This window comes from Carlito syrichta, unplaced genomic scaffold (genome assembly GCF_000164805.1).
Source record: "Carlito syrichta isolate Samal-C Ts95f unplaced genomic scaffold, Tarsius_syrichta-2.0.1 Scaffold304588, whole genome shotgun sequence".
Lineage (NCBI taxonomy): Eukaryota > Metazoa > Chordata > Mammalia > Primates > Tarsiidae > Carlito > Carlito syrichta.
Genome location: NW_007248684.1, coordinates 178,679 through 201,391, shown reverse-complemented (window position 1 = coordinate 201,391; position 22,713 = coordinate 178,679). Strand labels below are relative to the sequence as shown.

At 38.9% G+C, this 22,713-nt stretch overlaps 1 protein-coding gene across 1 annotated transcript in view; it reads right to left on the bottom strand.

The window, feature by feature from the left end:
- The window catches only part of EFHC2 (EF-hand domain containing 2), a 192,156-nt gene that overhangs the window by 16,311 nt on the left and 153,132 nt on the right, over positions 1-22,713 (bottom strand). The window contains exons 12-13 of the mRNA XM_008060303.2: positions 13,701-13,898; positions 12,046-12,138 (exon numbers count right to left, since the gene is read on the bottom strand). Coding sequence (XP_008058494.1) covers positions 12,046-12,138; positions 13,701-13,898 — 291 coding nt within the window. The remainder of the gene's footprint in view (positions 1-12,045; positions 12,139-13,700; positions 13,899-22,713) is intronic.

Below are 22,713 nucleotides of genomic sequence, written 5' to 3'. Positions count from 1 at the left end.
CCTTGCACTCCAGCCTGGGTGACAGAGTGAGACTCTAACTCAAAAAAAAAAAAGAGAATATTTAAAGGTCTTTTTAGTTTAATGGCTGATACTATATGTCATCAAAATAAAATGTCCTTATATTTCCTAAATTGCATGCCTTTTAAATCTGTAAGGCAAGCCCAGACTCATTTGTCTACCAGTATATTTTTAGAAAAAATAAAAGGTAGCTTTATCATTTATTATGTAGCCAGTAAAAAGGGTTGTCTAGAGCCACATTTGCTGTCATAGAAATATGCTCTTGATATACTGTTGAGTGGAAAGGTTATAAAACAGTTTGTAGAATTATGATCCCACTTTAGGTTTATATTTGTATAAAAGGGCATAGAAAAAAGTAGGGTAGCAATAGACATGTATTAAGAATAGCTATCTCTAGAGAGAGTCTGAGTTTTGCTTTTTCATTACACTTTAATGTATTATCTGAATTGCTTTAAATTTATAATCAGAACAAAAAGCCCATTTTCATTTGAAAAAATAACAAATGATTATCCTACACCATAAAAAATATAGGTAAAAAATAATGAATCTCTTTTACCACTATTTCCTAATTGTGGGCATTGGTTTACATTCATCCTTAACCATAATAGAGTTTTGGCCATAAGATGCAATAATTTCAACACAACTGTTATAATGATCATACAATACTTCTTAGTATAATGCCTCAACGCTACTTATACTAAATTTAATCACATTCCTCCAATTTTCAAGGCTAATTAATGTAACATTATTTTTTAAAGGAGATGAGAAAGTGGTCACTAAGACATTGTTCCAAGCACCTTGCTCCAGGCTTCTGCCCTTCAAACATACAATCAGTCAAAAGATTTTTCTCTTCTCAAAGTATTAAGAAAATAATAGGTCATATTTATAAACTAATAAAAATTAGCAGCAATAAATGAAATGTTACAAGTTATAGTCACACAGACTCATAAATCCAATAAACAAAATGGAATAAACAAAGTGACCAGAAGAGGAGAACGGGAATTTCATAATTCTTTTGTGTATATTTTCTTTGGCAGAGGATTCTGGGATATTAACTCCAATATGTTGTCCCCCACCATGCTTTATCCATTGAATTGTGGCTCACTTGTCATTTCAACTCCTTTAAAGGACATACTCTGTGTATGGAAAAAAAAATTTTTAGAGCCAAAATGCAGGACCATTATTTCTTTTATTTCTGTATGTTTTGGGGTAAGAACTAAAAATCAGTTAAAGATGTCTTGTAAGAAACTTTCCTTTAGGATGGAGTCTTGAAAGTATTTTCCTAATACTCTGAGTAAGAGCTAAGGTCAAAGAATAAGATCATGCAGGGCCTTTGACTCTGACTCTGAGGAAAACTAAGAGCCACTGGAGCATACTGTACAGAAAAGTTATGGGACCTGCAATGTTCTGAGTGTTTATGTCCTCCTCCCCAAATCCATATGTTGAAACCTTATCACCAACATGATGATGTTAGGAGGTGAGGATGTGGGGGGTGATTAGACCATGAGGGCTCTGCCCTCATAAACGAGATTAGTACCCTCATAAATGAGACCCCAGAGAGCACGCTTGTCCCTTCTGCCAAGTAAAGATACAAATAGAAGACCTCATCTCTGAACCAGGAAGTGGGCCCTCATCAGATACCAAATCTGTCAGCACCTTGATCTTGGATTTCACAGCCTCAGAACTGTGAGCAAAATATTGCTGTTGATTACAAGCCACTCAGTTTATAGTATTCTATTGTAGTAGCCAAATCAACTAAGACAGACCCTACAATATTTTTTAAAGATCACTCTGACTGATATATAGAGAGTAGAACATAGGGAGCAAGGCAGAAGCAGTTAAGGCAAAGCAGAAGAGCAGTTAGCAGTCTCTTGCAGGGATGCATGCAGATGGGAGATAATGGCAGCTTAGATGAAGATGGCAGTAGTAGAGGGCAGTGAGGAGGGATCAATGCTGAATATAAATTGAATGTAGGATTCCTGAAGAATTATATATAGTATGTAAGAGAGATAGAGGGAGAATTTCGTATGACTCCAAGGTCTTTGCTCAAAAAACTGGAAAGATGGAGCTGCCCTGAGATGAGAAAAGACTGTCGGAGCTGCAGGTTGGGAGAAAAGACCATGAGTTCCATTTTGGATATGCTACATTTGGATGGGGAGTGAGTAATTGGGGCTATGAGTCTGAAGTTCAGGGGAGAGGTCCATTTGAAGATATAAATGTGGGAGTCATTAGGCATATAATTAGTATTTAAAATCCTAAAACTGAGAGCCTGGGAGACTGGATGAAATCATCAACGAAATAAGTTTCTCTATCTGTTCTTACAGTATAGAATTGTCAGTAAATTCCCATTGCATCTATTACAAGAGGCACTTATTCAATCCTAGAGGTTTCAGAAGTATAATAACCCAGTAATTTGAAAATCAGTCAAAAGGCTACCAATAGCGCTAGGATCATATCAGACTTAACTCCTCACTTACAATCCACTAAGTAGTCCTATGGGTTCTACCATCATAACATATTACAGATCTATTTCTCTCCATCTCTTTTACTACTCCCTAATTCTAAGCCACGATTACGTCTCATGTGGATTACAGCAATAACTTCCTATCTTGGTCTTGCTACTTCTACTCTTACCTTGCTACAGGCCATTCTCCACCAGAGTAATCATTCTACAACATAGATCAGATAATTACTTACTTGCTTGCAATCCTCCAGTACTACTTCCCAGTATACTTAGAACTCAAGCTAAACTCCATATCAGGGTTAATAAGACCCAGCTTAATCTGGTCCCTGCTGGCCTCTCAGATTGCATTTCTTTACCTGAAAACTCTCTCCCTGTTCACAATGTTCCAGGTATACTGGCCTTCTTCTGGTTCCCTGATCATACCAAGATTGTTAGCAGAAATGCAAGGCATTTGCCCCTTTGATCCCTTTGTTTGGAAAATCTCAATTCCAATGCCACTTCCTTAGAAAGGTCTTCCTGAAGTTCCTCTTATTTGAGTTTCTGTGCCTAAATTTGCACTTGCCCTAGAAGATGGCACTAGAACTTACAGGAAAATTTCTGGAAGTCACCACAGGAAGTCCTCTTATTAGATTTTGTTACCATTAACTCTGATGTTTACCTGTTACCTCCTAACACCCAGCCTTCTTTCCTGTCCAGCTCATGATATGATAGACTCAACATATCTAACCATTTACCCATTTAAAAGGATATTTGAGAAGGATATTTCAGAATCAAGTGATACTTAAGAAAGATCAAAAGCTGTAAATAAAAGGGTACACAGCTCAGAAATGATGTCTAAAATCTTTTTTCGAAAAATGGTTAAAAGATTTCATCTTCCCAAAAATCCCAGAGCCAGGCCTAAAGGAAGAGTTGAGGTAATAGGGTAAAATACTTCAAGTTTTTCTTTCAGTTCTATCTTAGAGGATCTCAATGCATGTGGGAATCCCCCAAGGGGTACAAGGGAAAAAAGAACAAAGAATCTTTCAATTAAAAGGAATAAAGCTAGCTAATGCTTCTTAGAAGAATTCTTTGCTTTTGGGAAGTGGGTAGAGTTGCAATAAATCATGATGAATTGATCACAAATATTTCTTTCCCTTTTCCCCCAAATCCCACCAAAATGACCATAAAGGAATAAAAATAGGCTATAACTCACAATGACAATGACAACTAGAAAAAGACAACACTGAAAAAAAGATTTCAAAATGCTTTACAAAATAAAAAGCAAACCAAGGATTGGTAACTGAATTGGCAGAGCTGAGGAAAGGAGGCTTAGCCCTAAATGTACATGTTGGGGGGCACGGGGAACTTAGAGTCCAGTCAATGGGGCCACAAAATTCCTGGGAGTGGCTGTAGACTCCAGGTTCCAATAAAGGCAGGGATAAGGTGTGGTGGCACTGAAAGCAAGGATTGTTTGAAAACCTGAATAAAGCAAGAGCAGCTGGGCCTACAAGTATCTTCCTCTATACTGTGCTCCTTCTCCCTGCAGGGAGCAGAGGCCTGTACTCCAGAGAAACTCAATGACATAAGGTCCAATCTTGGAGAGAGGAAGCATAATAGAGTGCAGAGGAGAGCATTACACCCCAAATTTGAGGGCCTGCAGGCTCCTTCCTTTCCCTATCCTGTTTCTAGAACACAAGCGGTTATGCTTAAACTCTCCTCCCTTCCCCCATCTCACCTTCCCTCCTACCCCAGCAGAAGATAGGATTCTTCTTTCCATACTCGGAACGGTTCCAGAGAAATCTCCATATTCCAGCTTCTGGACATCCTCTAATAAAAATGAAAGCTCAGGAGCTGACTGGACAGTGAAACCTACCAATCAACCAGATCCTATCACCCCAATCCACCAAAGTGTCTAACGTTAAGGGCAGAAGCCAAAACAGAAACAGAAAAAAAAAAAAAAAAAGTCAAAGACAATTCAGGGAGCAGAGGGAAATATGTGAGATAAAAGGATACATCATACCCCAGAAAGAAAACAGAAGACTACATAAAAGGAGCATTTGGATGAAAAACACGCTCTCAGAATTAAAAATATGATAGTACTAAAAGATTCAGTAGAAGGGTTGGAATGTAAAATTAAGGAAATCCTTTGGAAAGTACATCCAGTGAAAAAGAAAAAATGTGAGAGAGAGAAAATATCTAAATTCAGGAGATCTAAAATCTTAATAAAAGGAATTTTCATAAAAGAAAAACAAAACAAATGGGAATAAATTATTCAAAAATAAATAGAAAATTTCTCAGAACCAAAGGACAGAGTCTCCAAATTAGGAAAGCCCATTAAGTGTTAAGCATAATGAATCCATATATAGCTATACACACACACACACACACACACACACACACACACACACACACACACACACACACGGATCCATAATGGACGTCCACAACACCAGGAGTAAAGGGAAGATCCTAAGAGCATCCAGAAAGAACGAACAGTAATGGAAATCAATATTAAGCTAAATTTTCAATCACTGTAACAGGAAGTTAGCAGACAGTATCTAAAAAAAATGATCTATCATGACACTGCACACAGGATGCGTGGTATGAGCACACTACTTAAATAGCAGAAGTAGTCAGAAAGGCTGAAAGTGGCTGCTTCTAGGGTCTGGGGTATGGGGAAGGACATGGCCAGAGACTGCTGATGTTAGAATAAGCTTTTTAGAATGATTTGGTGATATTTTACTATAAGCATATGTGAGTTTGATACAAAAATGTGAAGAGTGTGAAAAGCAGATGAAAGACTGAAACATGCTTTTCCAGGTAGTAAACATGTAAAAGTCAGACTTAGAAAGCAAGAAGTACTTCTAAGTCAGGAGCATGTTCATTTTTCCACCAAAATTCTGCAGGGAGCCTCCTGGGCCACTGGTAACAAAGTTTTTTATGCCACCATTTGCTATTATAATATGCACTCTAATGTATACCATGCTTGTCAGATGAGGTTGTAAGGAAAGAACTAGGACACAAAGGAGATCTCCAGTTCTAACTGTAGTACAGGTTGGAGAAGGAGAGGCAGCTCAGAGATGGAGAAAGTTCTGAGCACTAGAGGAGTGAGAACAGGTTGGTCCGTCAGTGCCTACTGTTTTGTTTTGTTTTGTTTGTTTGTTTTTTGAGTTGGAGTCTCACTCTGTCGCCCAGACTGGAGTGCAGTGGCCGCTCCTGGCCACTGCAACCTCGACCTGCTGGGCTCTGGCGATCCTTCCGCCTCAGCCTTCCGAGTAGCTGGAACTACAGGTGTGCGCTACCATGCCCGGCTAGTTTTTTTTTTTAATTTATTGTAGAGACAAAGTCTCGTCAAGTTGCCCGGGTGGGTCTTGAACCCGCGGGCTCAGGCAATTCACTTGCCTTGGCCTCCCAAAGTGCTGAAATTACAGGCTGAGCCACCAAGGCCGGCCTAGTCAGTGCCTACTGTTAACTCTGAAGGTTATCTCCTCGGTCACCCATCACAGAGACCTCCCTCTGACTCCTGACCACAAGCATCATTTGCCAAATTCTAGCCATCCTTAAAAATTATTTTGGAAAAGCCTATGAATAACATAGAAGATAAATCTCCTAATTCCATGCCATACAGTGCTTTTGATCAAAAATGCAATCCCGATTCTCTACCTGAGCCCCCTACTTCATCCCTCTCCAAAGGACATTGGCTGGCTCTTGCTAAAACTCTGATCCATGGTCAAAGGATGAAGATTTGCTACTCTGGAGGAAATTCTTTTTAAAAGGCTTTGAAGACTATTCCAAAGAAGAACTTTCTATGGCCACATTGTTGGAATCAGTGCACAGCCTTCCAGGGTGACTGCCCTAAAGGGCAGCACTAATTCTGGCTTTTAAGTGTTTCTATGCTTGTTAAAAAGTCTGCCTCTTGACTTCCAAGTCCCAGCTCACAGTGCTAAAGTGTTTTCCTAAAACCTCCATAAATTCTTCTTTCCCTTTGATATTTGGGAATCCACCATTTCCTTTACTACACAAACTAAGAGATATGCTTGTGGAAGGAGGGGAAGGAAGACAACTCCTCAGGTTCCTCTCTAGATAACGTAACCCCCAAACATGCTTCCCGATGCCTTGCTAGGTGGGAGTTCTAAGAACTGAGTCTAATGTGACATTTGACTAATGTTCACACTCCCCCTCCCCAAAATGATGAATGGCTTGAAAACCACAGAAGCCATCCATCTCCTTGCCATGGGGAATAATGCTGAGTTGCTTTATTTCCACCCTCTGCAGAGGTAAAACGCTCAGTGGCAGCTGTATTTTGCTGAAGAGGAACCTGCTTTCCCTCTGTTGCAAAGGCCACCTCATCATTTAGGGGAATGAGCTAGAAGGAAGGGAGGGCAGTAAAGATCCATTTTTGACTCAGTTGTGTTTGGTTTCAGTTCAACGCCCAACGAACCCAGGGTCGCACCCTGCAAGGACAGAAAAAGTGGAGCTCTGGGTCCCTGCATCAATTGGTCATAAAACCTTAGGGTTGGCAGGATGGCACTGTTCAAGCTGCCACTGATTAACTCTAGTTATCTACAGAACCAGTCCTCTAAATTCCAATTCTGATTCCAGCATAGATGTCCTCAGTAAGGTGGATCATAGCTGCCAAATACAAACTGTACATACAGTCAATGCTCTGTTGGTCCACAAAGTTTAGGATTTAAAACTAATATTTCTTCAACTACAAATAACCTCATATTTGAAAAGAAGGAAAGCATCTGGGTGGGTGAGCGGCTATGAAAGAGAGAGGGAGAAGGAGAAGCAAGGGAAGGGGAAGGAGGGAAGGAGGCAGGAAGGGAATGAAAGAGAGAGCAGACAAAAGAGAGAGAAAGAAAGGAGAGATAGAGAGACAAAGAGAAAAGGGGCTTCCCTCTGAAAACTTCATCAATACACCAAGCACTCTGCAGCAATAGCAGCCACATGGCTCAACCCTTGCCCTTCAGCCTCACTGCCAGGTATTATTGGGTAAAATCACAGAAGTCCAACCCCTGCTTCTGGGAGGGGACAAGGGTAGACTATAATGAGATGATTTTAAAGCCCTGTTAACTTTTTCCATTTTAACTGATATTTCTGGATGAGGCACCAGCTCTCTGGGGAGGCCAGTTCTAAGGCATTCCATAGAACCCAAAGCCAGCTATAAAAGACTAGCTTGGGGCAGAGCTGTTGGGGAAGGAGTTGCACTTGAATTTCCAGTTATTCCACATCCAGATTCAGGAGGCCACAATTAGGGAAGAAGGCTGCCTCTTTACTCACAAGTCCCACAGGGAATGTAGAATGAAATGACCTCATAATTATCTCTACCTCTCATGGTCTGAGAATCAGAATTTCTTGCTTATTAGTGCTAAGGAACATTAATATCCAAATGAAGGCTCAGAGGTGTTAAGTAAATGTCCAAGGATCACAGGCCAGGAAGCAGCACAGTTAGCCTGCAGAGGCAGGTCTGGTGGACACTGAGCCCATGTTGTTCTCCTCCGTGCCCAGTGCACTATTACAGGACAAGTCTTTGAGGTAGCAAAGGGGAATGAGATCTAGTCTCTACACCTGGGAGCTTGATAAATGCCACGGTTAGAGTATCTTTGGGAGCTGTAGTTCTGCTTCCATGAGAGACTCATCCTGGCCTGAAGCACACTTTTCCAGCAAGAGATTCTCTTTATATCTCAATGTCTGCACTTATGAAATAAGGAATAATGCCTACCATCAATTAAAATGTACCTTTTGATATGCTCAAGCGTTTGTAAAATATTCTAAGGCCCTTAGTATCATGCCAATACAAAGGATTACTCCTAATATTAATGGATTATAGCTACTACTACACAGAACATTTAAGTGTGATGCTCTGGGCATTAGTGAAATGAATTTGTTTAGTAAGTAAGGTGGCCTTATACCAGCTTCCACAGCACAAACTGACGGGAAATGAGGAAACTGGATTTAAGAAGATTTTGAAGTCCTGACTCTAGCTTGATTTGTGCTCATAAGGAAAAGACCAAGCTCAGTTACAACAAAAACGGGAATGGAGTAGAAAGGAAATCTTGGTACCAAAACAGGGTCAGGAAGGATACATGGGTAACAATCACTGGGTGAAAGAAAGCATCCAACTTTTTAGCTGTATTGTTTTTCATCTCCTGATCTGAATTCACATAGCAGGGTTACATGGTTGCTCAACAGCTGCCCAGCTTCATGCCAAGGCAGGTAAAACTACCCCTGGGCAGAGCACGCATTGAGCAGAATCAACAAACTCCACGCCTGCCTCCCATGGGAGACTGTAGACGTCAGAGGGGGCTCTGGCTTAGCGTGCCATAAGGAGGGCTATGCAGAAAGAGACTCTGGTCAGGACTCTGCAAAGCCCTGTGGAGTCTGTGGGGAACAATAAGAATGCAGAATATAAATGTAAGCTGCAGGCTGATGGGCCCATTAGGAATTAGGACAGTCTTTGAAAGGAATCTGCGGAGATGATGCAAAACACTAAGCATGTGACCCAAATCATGGCAGGGCATATTGGAGGGAGAGGGGAATGGGAATGAGACATTTTCTAATCTGATTAGTCTGAAGTTTCCCCTGAGTGTGGAAAAGGGTCACTGCACAATTAGAGGCAAAGCTAGACTGAACATAGTCTGCTTAGCAGCTGAGAGGGATGACCTCCTCAAAGCTAAGCTGGGCTTGGAGGCAGATGTGTTCAGAGACTGAGATGACTTCGAAGCAAGTTACGAAATAGTATTTTTGCATTTAATGTCAAATCATAAAGGCAAAGACAAAACAGTCTGCTGAGAGAGTGAGAGGATGATGACTTGGTGGCCTCAGCATTGGATAAGAAACATCTAGGTCCTCCAGAGGCCAGGCTCCCACATTACTGGACGTTCCAGGACAGTTCATACTCAAGGCCATCTAAAGATAATCTAATAAACATCCACGGCTTCCTGACTAGAAGACAGCTTAATGTGTGAAAGGCATTCAGATCCAACTGTCAAAAAACAAGGCTTCCTCTCTACAGAAGGACACGGGTTTCTTCCAGTTAATTTCTAAGTCAGAGTGTGTGGTCTATAATCCCACACTTCATCTAATCCCTGATCAATACTTAGCACCAGGTACTGTGCTGGGTACTTTAAGTATGTTATCCCAATTAATCCTCAGAAACACTAGGAAGTAGGTACTGTTACCTCATTCTAGAGGTAAGGAATCTGAGGTTCAGGCAGGTCAAAACTCTTGTACAAGATCACACAGCCGGTAAGTGAACTCAAAGAATGCAAGAGACAAGGTAGAGGATAAAATAGTCAAGATGTGACAACCCATTGGTTCTTTGTAGGTGGTAAATCAAACAGGTGACTGTATCTGAATGAATCAAAGGTCAAGTCACAATTTTCATTACAAGGTAGGAAACAAAAAGAGACACAGAAATAGTGCTGTGAGAATTCTTAGGAGGAGATAATCACTCCAATTATCAGCCAAACAAATGCAACAGGACTTCATGGACTGGGTGCCACTTGAAATGGGTCTTGAAGGAAGAGCAAGCTTTCAGCACATGAAAAAAAAACTGGAACCTATTTTCTATTGAAGAAATAGCAAGAGAAAAGGCATAAAAATGGGAAGATAGGAGGTATATGTGTGAAATGCTAAATGTCCCGTTTGGCCAGACTATTGAAAATAGGAGAGAGCCTTGGGGTATGATAACTGGAGAACTCTGACTCCTAGGCCTACCTACTTCATCTCAGATCTTTTACAACAGGATAACTACTTATTTCTCACATTCTGCTAGCAAATGAAAGCACATAAAACTAAAACAAAAAAAGTCAAACAAAACAAATAGAACTGATACTCTAGAAAATTACTCCAGGTTGATCCAATGCACACACACACACCCAACTTGATTTGCCCTCTTCTGGATTTCCCTCCAGACACCTTGGACCCTAGTTCCTCCACATGGGATTTGGTTTTATCTGTTCCTTTGGTTTCTCCTTTTATCTCAGATGAAAACACCCCCACTCCAGCCCTTGCTTGAGAACAATGTCCCAACTAACAACACTAAGCTCCAAGATGGAGAAGAAGCTTAGTTCAAAGCTAAGGTTGGTTTTTCCTTAGAGAGCAAAGAGATACCACAAAAGGATTGTGAGTAGAAGAGTGACACGACAACATATATTTTTGCTCTTAGAAGGTTCTTAGCTGTGGTATATAAAGATGGATTTATTTATTTATTTATTTATTTTGAGTTGGAGTCTCACTCTGTCACCCAGACTAGAGTGCAGTGGCCGCTCCCGGTCACTGCAGCCTCGACCTGCTGGGCTTCGGAGATCCTTCCGCCTCAGCCTTCCGAGTAGCTGGAACTACAGGCGTGCGCTACCACACCCGTCTAATTTTTGATTTATTGTAGAGATGAGGTCTCGCCAAGTTGCCCAGGCGGGTCTCGAACCCACGGGCTCAGGCAATCCACTCACCTCAGCCTCCCAAAGGCGCGGGATTACAGGCTGAGCCACCGAGCCCAGCTAAAGACAGATTTAAAAATTAAGAGACTGGTGAAAGAAAGACCACTGTGGTGGCCCTGCAGTCTTCAAGAAGCAATGTGGGTCAGAACGAGAGTGATGATAGTGGAAACAGAGAGGAAAGAGTGAATTCAGGCAGTAAGGAGGAGGTAAAATTGTCAAAAATCCTAATCTACTTGCTCTTTGTAGACAATAATTCAAAATGATTAGAAGCAGGGAATGTGCATTTGAAAGGTTCAGAGGTAAAGTCACAGCTCTTCCTCTTCTACATTATATGGCTGTACAAAATACCTCATCTCTCTAAACTTCAACGGCCTCACATATAAAATAGGAAGGATAATAGTTTTGACCTCACCAAGTTGTTCTCAAAAAGTAAATGAGATAATGTATCCAAAGTAGTGATGACAATGCCTAGAACACAGCCAAAAAATGTCAGAATTATCAAGATATGTAAGTCAAGGGAGGAGCTGGAATGATGCCATAGGAAGCATCAAGGACGACCAGAGTCTAGGTGGCTAGGAGGGAAGTACCAGGAAGTCAAAAGTCATGTTCAACAGGAGAAGTGCTTTAGAAAGCAGTTCACTGTGCTCTCCTTTTATGACATCATCACCTCTATGCTTTTTTTTTATTTTTTAATTTAATTTAACTCATACCACAACTATATCTCTATGTTTAACATCTAGTGCTCTAGCAGGACAGAGTCCCATGCTAATAACCCGAGGTCCTCTTATTGCATATCTTTAGCTATCAGGAACTACTGCTTTGAAAAACCTGTCCCAAGTTTTACATCTAATGACCTTACAACTAATAGTTTTACATTTCATTTTGTCCCAGGAATCTGTGGATATGTAAGTGTGTATTCATGTGAAGAAAGACAAAATAATAATTTATAACAGGTTCGCTAACATGTAAAATCATGATGAACTTTTACTTTTGTAACACTTAAATGGAGGGATATCAAAAATAAAATCAAAACAGTCAAGGGTAAATCAAGAGCAATTAAAAGGTAGGTGTAAACCAAAAATAGTGTCCCAAACAAAAACGTGCAGGACATTTCCTATCAAGAGTAGAGCTCTCACTTACCTGGACAATAAGGATTCTAGAAGATCATCATTTAAAGGTAACCTGGAGGATTTGCACAGCCTTTTGATGTCTTTGCTGGGTAATACATTTTTTCTGCAAATTAAAACAAGAAAATGGGCTTTTGTATATGTTGTGTCCCTTTGGTAACAATTACATGTTCGGAGGTCACCAGATCCTGTCCTTACAAAGGCCTTTCCATAAAGACGCATATTCTTGGTTGGTGATAACATAGTTTATTAACGCTGTAGCCATGAGTGTTGCTCTAAGCAATCAATCTACATTCTTGACCACTAGTCAAAAATGGTTCTGATATTTGAAAACATCTCTTAATTTGACAGGCATCGAGAGCCTCCAACACAAGTATGATATGACTTGAGGGTGTTTTTCTGGTCTTTTCCTTGGACTCAAACCTTATAACCTGGAAGTCCCAGTTGGGGCCTCAACATTCACTTCAATTTTGTCAGAAGCAAGCAATTTTCTCTAGAACAGCTCAACAGTCATTTTATCCAGCCTGCTGAGAGCACAAAATTGTTTCTCCAATATTCTCATTCAACGAATGCTCTTCCAGGCATCAGGCAAAATTAGAACCAACAGAAAATGAAGTAGACTCTTTTCTTTGCAATGAGAATGTTTACATCTAGAATCAAAGTTGTCAGATCTGGAAGAACTTCAGGCTGCCTGATCAAGCACCTCCATTATTCCCATTTGTTTTCTGAAGGAGGGTAACACTTCTCACTCTGAGATGGGGTACCACCAAGGTGGAAAGCAAGGCCAGGGTCGTGCAAAAGTCAGGCCACACATCCTCTGGGAAGCCTAGGGAAGCTTAAGGATTCAAGAAAAAAATGCCACTTTTATGTAAACTCAACGAGGATGCATTATGGATTAGGAAAAAAAGTCATGCTCATTTTAAAGATATATTGTGGGACTTTCACAGATATTTAAGGTATGAAACTGACCACTTGGGTACAGACTTCAAGTTTGGGGATGAGGTAAGAAGTCATAGGAAAGAGAGATGATGTGGTGAGCAGTAACAAAGTTAGAAACTAAGGTGAGAACTAAAATTTTCTAACTCCAAATGAAATAGATAAATTTCTATTTCTCCCTAATATATCAAGCCTGTAAGTAGGATGAGTACCAAAACATATTAATATTTTTGCATCCAGCTGTATATAACAATGACTTCATAAAGCTCAAAACACATGTGATCAATATATTAGAAATAGATTGTGCTGAGCTTTATTATTTTCAAGAAGAAATAATTTCAAAGACAGTTTGCTTGCAAACTCCCTTTTCTGTTTATTGTAAGAGTCACGTTTATAAATTCCAGTGCTAAAATAACATAAAATGAAGACATCTCAGAATTAAACCTTCTACTTTCTTGATTTACTATGTTTCAGTTGAAAGCTTCTAGAAATTAATGAAAAAATAATGCAAGGGAGCAGTTTATTCTTTTGAATCAACACACAAAACTTACTGTCACTGTGAAATATTTGCACCCAAATAATTCTCCACAAATGATTTAAGGTGGCTTTGCTAAACAGTGGAGTATAAGACATGACTATTTTCTCTTTGCCCTTTTTGACAAAATACAAATTCCTTACAAGTTTACAGAAACTTAAATGATTTGTCAGATTCAATTTTTAAAAAAAGCTTACTTTTCTCGATCTTCATACACACAGCAAGAAATGAGTCGGTCGAAATTCTCAAAAAAGTTTTTCTTGAGCTTTTCGTGGGCCAGTGCAATTAAGACATCTGCGCCTGAACATGTGTCCTCGGGCACACGGTAGCGACGTGCAATGGTTATAACCTCTTGTTCTGTGAGTTTTCCAACAGTAATAGTCATCAATAGGTCTCTGTAATGAAAAGAGAGAAACAGTCACAAAATGATATCTAAGAATACAGTATTTTACCTCTCCTTCTATTAAAAAGATCCAAACCCCATTTTACAAAACTTTTACCAACTGTACAGGGGAAAGGTGATGATTTTTCTTTAACTTAATTTCTCTACTTAATTTAGGAGCAGCAGGAAGGCACCAATGCCAGAATGGAAAATCACAGGCATTATAGCTTATAACTAAAGTGGCATTTTGCCCAGAGTCAAGCTTCTACCAAATAATAGCCTACAACCAGGAAGTAAAATTTTAAAGGCCTTCAATGATCAAAAAAGCTGTCACTAAGTACATGACTTTATTCAATGCCTATTAACCTCCCTTACACAAAATAGTAACAGGCTTGGGTTTCTGGTTTCCCAGGGTATAAAATTTATAAATCAATAAATTAGAAAGGTGTTTTGGGATGGGAAAAGCAATCATGCACATTTCTATAATAAAAAGTAGAAATAAACGTGCCGTGGCAGTAAGAAAAAAACAAGAGAAAAAAATGACAAGTTAAAAGAGCTATGTAAAGGTATAGCTGTTTGAGTCTTTAGAATGCAAATGACATTGAGATTATTTGGCAGAGCTAAAAAAAAAAAAAACAAATAACATATTATCAATGAGGACTCAAAGCCTAACAAATTGGCTGAACTGTTTTCAATAAACTTGTATAAAAGTTACAAACTATGCAGCATACATTAGAAAGAATTGTATCAAAGTGATTAAAATGCAAACTATTATGGTGGTTACATGATTAAGCTTCCACAGTCTAGGAAATTTACCTACCACAAATAATTCAGTTCCCAAGAATCTCAAGCAAATAAGGGAATACAAAATTTTATTTGCCCTTTTGCTATAGACAGATCATGGAAAACAAATACTTTAAGTTCCCTCTAGCTATTTCTGGGTCATTATCTCTATCATTTAAGAATTCTAGATTCTCCTAGTTAAGAATTTTCTTAGAGTCTAGGAAAGCCCATAGCCACGACTTATCTGAAGAAATTGCATTTCACCTACATCCAATTCACAAGTATTCTGTTTTATTATTTTTGTTCTGTTTTAGTTTGATTTTGTTTTTGCATTTTTAATGGCAAATGAAGGAAAAATTCAACCAAGAGGTTCCCAAAATTTCAGCAAGTCAGGCCAATCAATTAGTAAGACTGGCATAAGGCTCAATGTGTAAAAAACACTATAAGAGCTGCTTTGGCATCTGAATTTTTCACAATCTACTATCTATCTGGGCTTCCCAAGTATATAGACGATCTCTCAAAGCCAGCAATGAGTAGGGCCTCTTAAATGAACCGAGTAATAGTAATAACAATCTCCGCCATTTTTTGAGTACTGGCTATGTGCCAGGTCCTGTGTTACCAGGTACACTTGGAATGAATCACCTCATCTAGCCCAGGAAGTAGGTGCTATTATTATCCCCATTATACAGATGAGAACAGTGAGGCATGGAAATGTTAAGTAATGCATTCAGTGTTATAAGAGCCAGAATGTGAACCCATGCAGAGTGGCTCTAAAGTCTACACTCCTACATATTACTCTATCCCTCTTCTGTTGAAACACAGAAGACAAAGTGATCCAATGGAGCGGAACTGTCAGGAAAATCCTCCTAACAGCAGTGGGTTTTAAGTTGATTTTTTTCAAATGGGCCTCTATTGCCTTTATTGTCCATTATCTCTGCTTTGAAGGCTATCACTAATCATCATTACAAAGTAAGAGAAAATAATTTCAGCAACTCTTGAGTTACCAACCATCCCTGAGAGTGCTAAGTGACCACAAAGGACCCACTCCAAGGAAAGCCCCTGGCTTCTTTATAACATTATTCAAGAAATAATGTCATGCCACGTGCATAAAATAGAACACTACACCATCACTAAAGGTATGATGCTCGGGAGGCTGAGGTAGGAAAACTGTTTGAGATCAAGAATTCAAGACCAGCCTGGGCAACACAGTGAGAATTTATCTCAAAAAAAAAAAAAAAATTAAATTAGCTGGGCATGGTGGCACGTGAGCCCAGGAGTTTAAGGCTGTAGTGAGCCATGATCACATCACCATACTCCAGTCTGAGCAGCACAGCAAGACATCATTCAAAAAAATTTTTTAAATATGATGTTGACTGATATTTATTGGTATGATAGATAGCATTGATGTTTGTAAATGTAGTATGATCTCCCATGAAAATCAAGATAGAGAAGCATACATAATCATAGAGGAAAAAAACCCAGAAGGATACATTCCAAAACATCAACAGCATTATTGCTGATGGTTAAAATTCCTTTCTTTTAAAAAAAAAAAACTTTCACTTTTTCGGAATTTTTGTAATAATTAAATATTACTTTAATTGTCTAAATGAAAACAAACTTGCAAGCATTTTCCTTTTGAGAGTAGAACATGGTGTGAAAAGGAGCAAGGAACGTGTGTAGCAATAACTAGAAACTTTCCATGCACCTTTCACTAAACTTATTATAGCACCACCAGAACATAAAAGTTTATTTTCCTTTTCATTGGATAAACTGAAATTATCCTGGTTTCACTGTAGTTAAAATTTATATCTGCTGGGTTTCTGTATGCTTGGGTTTTAAACAGCTCAGTCTTCCACAGCTTTACACAGCCTTACGGTGAGAGTTTCCAACAAGTTGCACTATACTTCAAACTACTGTCAGTCCTGCAGGGTACCAGGGGCCTCTGGAGCAGTTGCCTGTGTGACTGCTGAGCCCCACATGAAGCAGGTCACCACACCAGAGATCTCAAACAGAATGTCCAAGATGACTGCCATCGCCTTGCCCACGTTTGTCACATGTCTTTTTTAGGACTCATCTCACCCTGTCAAACTTTAATAGGATTCACAAAGAATTAAGAATCGTTTCAAAAACAACACACTCCATTTTTTTATTATGGTAAAATGCACAAAGCATAAAATTTGCCATTTTGTACATTCACAATGTTGTGCAACCACCACCTCCATCTAGTTCCCAAACATTTCCATCACCCCCAAAAAATTCCGTACCTATTAAGTAGCCACTCCCCTTTCCTCTCTTCCCCCAGCACCCCTCCCTATCCAGCAACCACTTATCTGCTATCTCTACTGATGTGCCAGATTCAGGATATTTTATATTGATGAAATCACATAATATGTGGTATTTTGTGATTGACTTCTCTCACCACATTTTCAAGGTTCATTTAGGTTGTAGCATGTACCAGTACTTCATTACTTTTCATGGCTGAATAACAGCCCATTGTATGAATGTACCACACTTTGCTTATCCATTCATACATCCATGGACATTTGAGTTGTTTCCACTTTGGGCTACTGGAAATAGTGTTCTATCAATATTTGTGTACAAGTTTTTGTTTAAACACCTGTTTTCAATTCTTTGGCGTGTATACATCCAGGAGTGGAATTCCTGGGTCACGTGGTAATTCTGTTTAACCTATTGAGGAACTACCATACTGTTTTCTATACACTCCATTTTTGCTTAGTAGAAGACATAAATACAGAAGTGCAGCTTTCATCAAACATAGCTCTTCCTTACCTAAAACTTAATAGTTGGCCAGGTGCTATGGCTCATGCCTGTAATCCCAGCACTTTGGGAGGCCGAGGTGGGAGGACTGCTTGAGCCCGGGAGTTTCAGGCCAGCCAACTCAAGCAACATAGTGAGACCTAATCTCTACAAAAAATAAAGAAATTAGCTGGGCATGGTGGCACATGCCTGTAGTACCAGTGGTGAGCCGTGATTGTGTCACTGCACTCCAGCCTGGGTGACAGAGTAAGACTCTGACTCAAACAAAAATAAGAATGTAAATGTAAATACTAAAACTTCATAGTGAGCTTGAAATAAGATCTGATACAAAAATCTGATCTTGGTACTTCTTATCCAACCATTTAAGGGAAATAAAAATGCATTTTAAAAAGCAGCTATAAGTATTGATCATGTGTTCTGTGACTGCTATTACTAATCTTTAAGACTTTGATGGCAAGTTACTTTGTCTTTACCCAACATCGCACTACATCGCTGGCATGAATATTTTATACAGTATAATACTGCAATATCACAGTATTATTTAGTTAATCTTATAAGGGATGCTGCCATGATTTTTCTCTCAGTTTTTGTGACTAAAGTTATAACACCCTAAAAAAAATGACAAGCTGCTCTAGGGTATGGAGAATTCTATGCATAACTCTGAACATGAAATGCTAAACAGCTTTACAGACATAATTCCATTAAAGTCATCCAGTCAAGTAATGGTAAATCAAAACTTCCTTTTAAAGCTCCGAATCCCAAGGTATTTTCTTACATATTGAATCATTAAAGTCTAAGCAATGTCTTTCAAACAAACTAAAAAAATTAGTTTTGGCATAAACAAGGGTTCAAGAGCCTAAGCCTTAGACCCTAAGGCATAATCTGGTTGAGCCTAAATTAAACCATGCAGCCGTTTTGATGAAATTAGGTAACACCCTTTCTCATTTTCTCCAATTTGATATTCATCAAATAAACTGTATTTCACTTCCTCTAATCAGAGGCTACACACACCTGCTCACATCCTACACTCCCCTGGGCTTTCTCTTACATTTGTGGGCCTAAACTGCCCATACAGAGCTGAAATTCCTGCCATATTGTCACTTATATCCCAGTATGGCATACTGTTGGACTAGTGTGTTGCCAGACAGTAGAGCATGGTAGAGATAGCTGGTAGAATATGTGTTAGAGGAAGGAGGGATAATATTATGACCAAACAGCCTTTGCTACAGGCCTAATCAGAGTTCAAAGCCATGTACAAAGCTCTTCAGCGTCATTGGAGAACAAGGCTGTTACAAATTGCCACTTTGCACTGCCCACCGCCAGAGAGTGCATTTACCTTCATGGTGTCTTCACCACCAGAGAGGCCAAAGAATTCCAGAAAAAAGGGGGTCACTATAAACTATAAGAAAATTATCTACTCCAGCCAAGGGCACAAACCTATTTTCAAATGGAAGGAGTGTGGTCTAGTGAGAAAAGTGTGAGCTTGTGAATTCCACCAACCTGGATTAAAATTCCAGTCCCACTAGTTTGCTAGTAAATGGGAACTGGTAAATTCCTCAACTTCTCTGAGTTCCTGTTCTGTGAAATTGGACAAAACCGCTTGTGTCATAGAATTTTATTTTGCCACAGAAGCCAGAAAGATTCTGTTAAAACATAAGTCAGGTCATGTTATTTTCCATTCAAAATCCTCTGAGGGTTTGCCATCTCTCTCAAAGTAGAACCCAAAAGCCTCTTGATGGCCTACAAGGTCTGACATGATCTGGCCCCTCCTCTGCTGTCTCTAGAAACTCATCTCTCATAGCTCTCCCCATTTTTCCCTCTGTACCTGCCGTACTGTGCTCTTTGCTCTTCCTCAAACAAGCTTCAGGGCCTTTGCACTTACTGTTCCCTCTACCTGAAATGCTCTTCCTCAAGACAGTCACGTAATTTGGTACTTCACCTCCTGTAGGGCATCTTCTTAACTGTTTGGATGTCAGCTTCTCTGTAAGGCCTTCCCTGACCATCCTTCTTACAAGTGTGACTCCTCTCCCTCTACAACTTTAGCGGCCCTCCCTGACCATCCTTCTTAAAAGTGTGACTCCTCTCCCTCTACAACTTTGCGTCCCCTAAGCCCTTCCCTACTTTCGTTCCCTCAGTGCCATTCATTATACTCTAACCTAGTATATAATTTACTTACTTAGTTTGTATATCACCTTTTTCCCCACCCCCAGTGGAATGTAAGAGCTACAGAGTGTAGGGCTATTTGTTCACTGCTGAATAAGCAACACCTTAAATAGCTCCAGCACCATAGTAAGTCATTTCTAATACATAGTTTGGTGAATAAATGAAAAATGAGGATTAAGTTAGTGAGATACAAAAATCATAGCATATAGTCTGGAACTATCGATGCTCAATAAACTATAGCAATTTTTAGTATTCTCGTCATCTCACAATGGAGATAAATTCAAGTTGCACTAAACTTAAAGAGTTACTTCTCTTAAGTAGGTTCATCTTGGAGAAACATGAACTGCTTCTGATGACTCTGAAATCTTAGAATTTGTCTGCAGGATATAAAAGGAACATGGTACACTTGTTTAAATAGTCATATTCAGGAGTAAGTCTAAAATGATCAAGAAATAAGCTTTAGGTGTGCCTTCCTTCATACAATGGATAGATCTGAAAAGCTCTACAAGTAATTTGTAGATATCAAATTAGATGCCCTTTTCCATTCTCTATAACATACAAAGATACTCTATCTTCATTTTGGTCATTTTTAATTGGCAATGACACCGCGCACATCTTAGCTTTAAATTCTTCTAATTTCTGTCAAGTTCTTAGTGAAAAGTAAGCACACTGAACCTTGAAATAAATCCTTCTGAAATGAATTTTTTGACAGTATAAATAATTACTGCCAACTTCATCTGCTTTGTAAATTGATTTTTTGATATATTCTCAGAGAGAAGTACATCTGCATTGAAAATCATTGGCCCTGCTTTCTTATTCCAAATAAATAATAAGCAGCTTCTTGTTTTCTCTTTATTACTACTCTAATTCTCATTTCACATCAAATATTATGGCTTTTCCTGTTTTGACATGTAGTACAATGTTCATGGTAATTTTAATTTATTTAGTTTGAAATTCAGTATGTCTTGGTATACTCGACTTTGGGCCTGTTTAAGTATAGCCAAACAAGATAAGATATTCTCATGCAGTTAAGAGCAACTGCTGTATGTTATTAACAGTCTATTCTTCACAGAGGTATAATTTTAGAAACCCTTTAAAATATTCATCCATAATTCTTCTACAATTTGGTACAATATGCATTTACATGAACTAAAGCAACAGTGGGGTTTGTTTGTTTTATTTCAATAGCTTTAAGAATACAGATAGCTTTTGGTTACATGGATGTACTGTATAGTGACGAAGTCTGGGCTTTAAATGTATCCATCACTCTTATTAGTGCACATTGAATCCAGCAGGTGATTTTTTTTCATTCCTCCCGACACCTCCCACCCTTTCCCTTCTGAATCTCTAGTGTCCATTATTCCATTCTCTGTGCCTTTGCAGATCCTTAATTTAGCTCCCATTTATGTGAGAATATGTAGTATTCTGTTTTCCATTCTTGCTTTACTTCATTTAGAATAATGGTCTCCAATTCCATCCAAGCTGCTGCAAAAGACATTATTTATTCTTTTTTATGGCTGAAAAGTATTCTGTGGTATATGTATATACATTTTCATTATCCACTGATCAATTGATAGGCATTTAGGTTGATTCCATATCTTTGCAATTGTGAATTGGGCTGCAATAAACATGCAAGTACAGGAATCTTCTTTGTATAATGACCTCTTTTCCTTCGGGTAGATACCAAGTATTGAGACTGCTGGATCCAATGGTAGATCTACTTTTAATTCTTTGAGAAATCTCCCAACAGGTTTCCATAAAGGTTGTATTAATTTACACTCCCACCAACAGTGTATGTGTTCCCTTTTCACCGCATCTGCACCAAAATCTATTGTTTTTTGATTTTTTAATAATGGCCATTCTGTCTGGTGTAAGGTGGTATCTCATTGTGGTTTTGATTTGCATTTCCCTGATGATTAGTGATGTTGAGCATTTTTTCATATATGTATTGGCCATTTGTCTGTCTTCTTTTGAGGGATGTCTTTTCATGTCATTTGCCAACTTTTTGACATGAATTTTTTCTTGCTGATTTGAATTCTTTGTAGGTTCTTGATATAGTTTTTTGTCAGAAGTATAGTTTGCAATATTTTCTCCCATTCTGTAGGTTGCTTATTTACTCTGCTAATGATTTCTTTTGCTGTGCAGAAGATTTTTAGTTTAAGTTGCGCTTATTTGTTTTTGTTCCATTTGCTTTTAGGGTCTTAGCCATAAATTCTTTGCCTAGGTTAATATCCAGAAGAGTTTTTTCTAAATTTTCTTCTAGGGTTTATATGTTTTTCAGGTCTGATATTGATGTCTTTAGTCCATCTTAAGTTAATTTTTGTATTTGGTGAGAGATAGGGACCAAGTTTCATTTTTCTCCATGTAGCTATCCAATTTTCCCAGCACCATTTATTCAATAGGGTACCCTTCCCCCAGTCTATGTTTTTGTCTGCTTTGTCAAAGTTCACTTGGTTGTAGGTATTTGGGGTTATTTCTAGATTCTCTATTCTGTTCCATTGGTCCATATGTCTGCCTTTGTACTCGTGCTTTTTATTTTTCAAATCATGTCAACATTTTTGGTAACAGCATATGAAAGTATGGATAATGGTGCTTAACTTAAAAAGTGGGCAGAAATGGGTAAATATTCACTTCATATACAAGCAAAGTTCTTCATTTTCTACCACCACCTTTTCATTAACATCCACCCTATGTATGAAAGGATCATTGGCTCACAAGCAAAACCCCACTTGTTTGGCTTTTTATTTTTAACGATTTCTCACTTGGTTACCAGGTGTTGTTTTAGAGGCCTACAAGCCATGCTGAGCTCTGTGACAATCAGGGGGCCTTACATGAAGGATGACGTTATATAAACCCACAGGTACTTACTGATCACAAAACGGGTCTGGTGCCCTCCAGGTACTTACAATCAACTGAGTGTTTTAAGACTTACTCGTTGCAAAAAAATTATCAATAATATAATCAAAGTCTTAATTCTGTTTGAACACACACTTTAAAATATAAAATCTGAGCCTTTAACTGGGCATGGTGGCGCATGCCTGTAATCCTAGCAATTTCAGGAGCCTGAGTCCAGGGGGTTGAGGCTATGGTGAGCCATGATCGTG